Source organism: Nerophis ophidion, linkage group LG17 (genome assembly GCF_033978795.1).
Source record: "Nerophis ophidion isolate RoL-2023_Sa linkage group LG17, RoL_Noph_v1.0, whole genome shotgun sequence".
In the NCBI taxonomy this organism is placed as follows: domain Eukaryota; kingdom Metazoa; phylum Chordata; class Actinopteri; order Syngnathiformes; family Syngnathidae; genus Nerophis; species Nerophis ophidion.
In genome coordinates, this window is record NC_084627.1 from 38,884,174 (window position 1) to 38,891,241 (window position 7,068).

Below are 7,068 nucleotides of genomic sequence, written 5' to 3' on the forward strand. Positions count from 1 at the left end.
AAGTTTAGAAAACTTGCCAAATATTCTAAGTTTCCCGTCCTTCAAAATTCTGCTTTTTATTTAGTAAACCTACAACCATGTTCTGGAAAACATTTCCATATTTGACTTCAATAGAAGCTAATGCATTAAGTGCATGGCTTCATTGAAATGTTGCACCTCATTCTGTCATGCACATTTCAGTTCATAGTGAGGCAGGCAGGACGAGACATGCTTGTCTGCACACATCGTGGGGAAACAAACAGAGATAGACCATGCAACACAAAAATAGGGAGCGGCAGTTTTGCACTACAAAACAACACATCACAAAAGCCAGCCGTTAGAATTCCCAATGAGTGAGCGTCGGGCGGAAAGAAAGCCTTTGAAATGAGAAGATGCAGTCATCAGGGCGAAGACGAGCAGAACGCAGAACAGAAAATTATATTCGACAATACGTATTCAATTACTGTGCCACTGTTTTCAGATGTGGGTAATGTAAACAAATAAAAAATGTGTGCTCTTCTTGGAACAACTCACGTTAGGTAAACAGTTGTCATAGCGATAACATACCGGTATGTTAGGATCACATAATAATCACATAATGTGTTCCTGCCGCCAAGTTTTGCAGATATACAATGTGTGTCTTTTTATGCAAACCAAAATATGGAAATGAAATTTAAAAAAAAATAATAATAATTTGTAAACCCCCCCAAAACCCCCAAAAATATTGGAAACATATATATATTATCGAACAAAATGTTGTCTTTTTTCTGGGTTACAGATTGTTTTCCAGCCAAACTTTTTTTCATGCCAATCACATGGATAAAGATAAGACCTTCTGGAGGAAAGTTCTGAGGTCGGATGAAAACAGAAATTTAGCCGTAATACCCAGCAATATATTTGGAGGAGAAAAGGTGAGGCCTTTAATCCCCGGAACACCATGTCTACCGTCAAGCATGGTGGTGGTGTTATTATGCCCTAAACCTGTTTTGCTGCCGATGGAACTGGTGCTTTAGAGAGAGTAATTTAGACCATGAAAAAGGAGGATTACCTCCAAATTCTTCAGGACAATTTAAAATCATCAGCCCGAAGGTTGGGTCTTGGGCGCAGTTGGGTGTTAGGTGTTCTAACAGGACAATTACCTCAAACACACGCAGGGAAGCCCAGACTTCTATCTCCCCAGTCACTTTGTCCAGCTCCTGCCGGGGGATTCTCAGACGTTCCCAGGCCAGTCGGGAAACATAGTCTTCCCAACGTGTCCTGGGGCTTCCTAACGGTTGGACGTGCCTAAAACACCTACCTCCCTAGGGGTTCGGGTGGCATCCTGACCAGATGCCCGAACCTCCTCATCTGGCTCCTCTAGATGTGGAGGAGCAGTGGCTTTACTTTGAACTTCTCCCGGATGGCAGAGCTCCTCACCCTATCTCGAAGGGACAGAGGAAACTATTTCAGCCGCTTGTACCCGTGATCTTATCCTTTCGGTCACGACCCAAAGCTCATGACCATAGGTGAGGATGGGAACGTAGATCGCCCGGTAAATTGAGAGTTTTGCCTTCCGGCTCAACTCCTTCTTCACCACAACGGCTCGATACAGCGTCCGCATTACTGAAGACGCCGCACCAATCCGCTTGTCGATCTCACGATCCACTCTTCCCCCTCTCGTGAACAAGACTCCTAGGTACTTGAACTCCTCCACTTGGAGCAGGGTCTCCTCCCCAACCCGGAGATGGCACTCCACCCTTTTACGGGCGACAACCATGGACTCGGACTTGGCGGTGCTGATTCTCATCCCAGTCGCTTCACAATCGGCTGCGAACCGATCCAGCGAGAGCTGAAGATCCTGGCCGAATGAAGCCATCAGGACCACACACAAAGCAGAGACCTAATCCTGCAGCCACCAAACCGGAACCCCTCAACGCCTTGACTCCGCCTAGAAATTCTGTCCATAAAAGTTATGAACAGAATCGGTGACAAAAGGCAGTCTTGACATAGTCCAAACCTCACTGGAAACGGGTCAGAATTACTTCAGGCAATGCGGACCAAGCTCTGACACTGATCATACAGGGAACGGACCGCCACAATCAGACAGTCCGATACCCCATACTCTCTGAGCACTCCCCACAGGACTTCCCGAGGGACACGGTCGAAGGCCTTCTCCAAGTCCACAAAGCACATGTAGACTGGTTGGGCAAACTCCCATGCACCTTCGAGGACCCTGCCGAGAGTATAAAACTGGTCCACAGTTCCACGACCAGGATGAAACAACTTTTAAAGTTAAATTGAAAGTACCAATGATTGTAACACACACACTAGGTGTGGTGAGATTTGTCTTCTGCATTTGACCCATCACCCATCAGCCCCTGGGAGGTAAGGGGAGATTTTTTGGGGATTTAAAGGCCTACTGAAACCCACTACTACCGACCACGCAGTCTGATAGTTTATATATCAATGATGAAATATTAACATTGCAACACATACCAATATGGCCGGTTTAGTTTACTAAATTACAATTTTAAATTTCCCTCGGAGTTTCTTGTTGAAAACGTCGCAGAACGATGACGCGGAATGATGACACGTGCGCGTGACGTCTCGGGTTGTAGCGGACATATTAGCCCAGCACCACACACGGCCAAAAGTAGTCTCTTTTAATCGCATAATTACACAGTAATTTGGACATCTGTGTTGCTGAATCTTTTGCAATTTGTTTAATTAATAATGGAGACGTCAAAGAAGAATGCTGTTGGTGGAAGGCGGTGGATTGCAGCTGCCTTTAGCAACGAAACACAGGCGGTGTTTCTTTGTTTGTAGTGAAGCTTTAACACGTTTCTCTATGTCAACCAGCAAGTTTTTGGATGGGAAAATTGTGATATTAAGTTGTCTCTTACCAGAGACTTCAGTGGATTATGTGACCTCATCCTGCAGCTCAAAAAGGCAGCTGTGATATTGGCTCCTCCATTGGCTTCTCTGAGAGACACTGGCGTTCACCGCAGCCCTCCGACTTTGAGGTATGACGTAACAATCTCACTAAAACACTATTAAAACAATAAGCAGAAAAGGGATCTTCCAGAATTATCATAGTAAATGTGTCTAATTAGATCTGAAACAGGCTTCATGGTGGCAGAAGGGTTAGTGCATCTGCCTCACAATACGAAGTTCCTGCAGCCCTGGGTTCAAATCCAGGCTTGGGATCTTTCTGTGTGGAGTTTGCATGTTCTCCCCGTGAATGCGTGGGTTCCCTCCGGGTACTCCGGCTTCCTCCCACTTCAAAAGACATGCACCTGGGGATAGGTTGATTGGCAACATTAAATTGGCCCTAGTGTGTGAATGTGAGTGTGAAAGTTGTCTGTCTGTCTGTGTTGGCCATGCGATGAGGTGGCGACTTGTCCAGGGTGTACACCGCCTTCCGCCTGATTGTAGCTGAGATAGGCGCCAGCGCCCCCCGCCACCCCAAAAGGGAATAAGCGGTAGTAAATGGATGGATGGATAGATCTGAAACGGTCCCACTGCCGTCGCCTGGAGCCGTCGCCTTTTCTTTTTTTTTTTGTGTGTGTGTGCTTCACTCTAATTTTCCTCATCCACGAATCTTTCATCCTCGCTCAAATTAATGGGGAACTTGTCGCTTTCTCGGTCCGAATCGCTCTAGCGGCTGGTGGCTATGATTATAATCAATGTGAGAATGTGGGGAGCCCTAGAACCCATGACGTCACACGCACATCGTCTGCTACTTACGGTAAAGGCAAGGCTTTTTTATTAGCGACCAAAAGTTGCGAACTTTATCGTCGATGTTCTCTACTACATCCTTTTCCGCAGCCCTCCGACTTTGAGGTATGACTTTACAATCTCACTAAAACACTATTAAAACGATAAGCAGATAAGGGATCTTCCAGAATTATCCTAGTAAATGTGTCTAAATAGATCTGAAACGGTCCCACGGCCTCCGCTTGGAGCCGTCGCCTTTTCTTTTTTTTGTGTGTGTGTGTGTGTGTGCTTCACTCTAACTTTCCTCATCCACGAATCTTTCATCCTCGCTCAAATTAATGGAGAAATTGTCGCTTTCTCTGTCCAAATAGTTCTTGCTGCTGGTGGCTATGATTATAATCAATGTGAGGATCTGGGGAGCCCTACAACCCATGACGTCACGCGCACATCGTCTGCTACTTCCGGTAAAGGCAAGGCTTTTTTATTAGCGAGCAAAAGTTGCGAACTTTATCATCGATGTTCTCTACTACATCCTTTTCCGCAGCCCTCCGACTTTGAGGAATGACTTTACAATCTCACTAAAAAACTATTAAAACAATAAGCAAATAAGGGATCTTCCAGAATTATCATAGTAAATGTGTCTAATTAGATCTGAAACGGTCCCACGGCCTCCGCCTGGAGCCGTCGCCTTTTCTTTTTTTGTGTGTGTGTGTTTCACTCTAACTTTCCTCATCCACGAATCTTTCATCCTCGCTCAAATTAATGGGGGAATTGACTCTTTCTCGGTCCGAATAGCTCTTGCTGATGGTGGCTATGATTATAAACAATGTGAGGGTGTGAGGAGCCCTACAACCCGTGACGTCACGCGCACATCGTCTGCTACTTCCTGTAAAGGCAAGGCTTTTTTATTAGCGAGCAAAAGTTGCGAACTTTATCATCGATGTTCTCTACTACATCCTTTTCCGCAGCCCTCCGACTTTGAGGTATGACTTTACAATCTCACTTAAAAACTATTAAAACAATAAGCAGATAAGGGATCTTCCAGAATTATCATAGTAAATGTGTCTAATTAGATCTGAAACGGTCCCACAGCCGTCGCCTTTTTTTTTTTTTTGTGTGTGTGTGTGCTTCACTCTAACTTTCCTCATCCACGAATCTTTCATCCTCGCTCAAATTAATGGGGAAATTGACGCTTTTTCGGTCTGAATAGCTCTTGCTGCTGGTGGCTATGATTATCAACAATGTGAGGATGTGAGGAGCCCTACAACCCGTGACGTCACGCGCACATCGTCTGCTACTCCCAGTAAAGGCAAGGCTTTTCTACTACATCCTTTCAGCGAAAATATGGCAATATCGCGAAATGATCAAGTATAACACATAGAATGGACCTGCTATCCCCGTTTACATAAGAACATCTAATTTCAGTAGGCCTTTAACCCCCAATTCCAACCCTGGAGGCTGAGTGCCAAACAGGGAGGTAATGAGTCCCATTTTTATCATCTTTGGTACGACTCGGCCAGGGTTTAAACTCACAACCTACCGATCTCAGGGCGGACACTGACCACTAAGCCACTGACTAGGTTCCAAACCACACCGTTCCTCCTGATTCCGAGGTTATTTCTTTAAATTTCAAATCTATATATTTTGTTTCTGAATCTTTTTTGTTGTGTTTTTACGTAAAACGACACCATTTTATCTCCATAAGGACAATGAACTAATATAATCTGGCTACAAATGAATGTTGTCAAAGCAAACTTAGTTACAAGTCAACAAACCCCCACAAAGCATGGCACTCTCATGGCGTCTTAAAACAGGACAAGAGACATTCCAGAAGATTGTGAATGTGAGACATTCGGACGCAGGGAAGCAGAAGTAATTGAAGAAGGGAAAGGAAAGATGAGGAGGGAGAGATTCTACCTTATAGGCGATGCGGGGTGGGCATTTCTTTCCCAAACCTAGAGGAGGGGACATGTCTCGGAGCATCTCGTACATATCACGATATGGCATGCGGCCGCTTTTCCGCAGAGAAGATAATAGGAGGCCATGGAGGGAAGGGGTGGAGATTTCCCGTGGGGGACATGAAGGGAGGGGTCAGGAAGTTTTCATCCATAAACAAAAACATACAAAAAATGGTAAGGAGAGGGAGGAGTGGAAAGAGAAGGGGGACACAGAAATCCTTGTTAATAAGATTTCCAGGTTATCATGACGTGGAAATCCAAGTTGGATTTAAGATGTTAGGGAGGAAGCGCTGTAGAACTCCCTAGACAGAAATGTTGGGTGGACGGATTCCAGCAGAATCAGAAATTAGAGAGCAGGTCGCGTTAAAAGAATACTCCTTATAGCAGACTTGTACTGTTTACAAGTATAAACATGAATGATTCTACTGAATAATATATGCAGGTAAAATGGCTTTAATGTAAGACAATCGTAGAGCCAGATTAGTACTATTTTATATTCATTTTCCATCTTATGTACCGTATTTTCCGAACTATCGAGTGCATACAAAAAGCTTTTTTCCCCCTCAAAACTCAACAGTGCGCCTTAAAACCCGGTGCGCCTAATGTAAGGAATAAGTTGGGTTGAGCATACCCACCTTGAAGCAATTTTATTTGGTAAATGCTGTAATAATAAGTGTGACCAGTAGATGGCAGTCAAACATAAGAGATACGTGTAGACTGTACTTTTTAAGGAGCCCAAAGCACTTTAACAGTATTTCCACATTCGCCCATTCACACACTGATGGAGGGAGCTGCCATGCAAGGCGCTCACCAGGACTCATCAGGAGCAAGGGTGAAATGTCTTGCCCAAGGACACAACGGACGTGACTAGGATGGTAGAAGGTGGGGGTTGAACCAGTAACCCTCGGCCACTCTACCAACTTCGCCACGCCGGGGTCTAAAGTTAACAACACCATGAATTGATTTACGTGGACCCCGATTTCAACAAGTTGAATAACTTATTGGGGTGTTACCATTTAGTGGTCAATTGTACGGAATATGTACTGAACTGTGCAATCTACTAATAAAAGTTTCAATCAATCATTTAAACCAACATTTTATATGTTCCATTTAAAATATAGAACATTACACCGCCCCATGGCTTATAGTTCGGTTGGTAGAGTGGCCGTGCCAGCAACTTGAGGGTTCCAGGTTCGATCCCGGCTTCTGCCAACCCAGTCACTGCCGTTGTGTCCTTGGGCAAGACACTTTACCCACCTGCTGCCAGTGCCACCAACACTGGTTTAAAAACGTAACTTAGATATTGGGTTTCACAATTCAAAGTGCTTTGAGTCATTAGAGAAAAGCACTATGTAAATATAATTCACTTCACTTCACTACACATGGCGCTCAAAAATCTATCAAAATGTTTTAGTACGACTTTGGTACGCTATGA

The 7,068-nt window shown here is 44.6% G+C and overlaps 1 protein-coding gene across 1 annotated transcript in view; it reads right to left on the bottom strand.

The window, feature by feature from the left end:
• Positions 1-7,068, bottom strand: part of LOC133536415 (voltage-dependent N-type calcium channel subunit alpha-1B-like) — a 446,201-nt gene that overhangs the window by 50,923 nt on the left and 388,210 nt on the right. Inside the window, exon 38 of the mRNA XM_061876915.1 lies at positions 5,593-5,689. Coding sequence (XP_061732899.1) covers positions 5,593-5,689 — 97 coding nt within the window. The remainder of the gene's footprint in view (positions 1-5,592; positions 5,690-7,068) is intronic.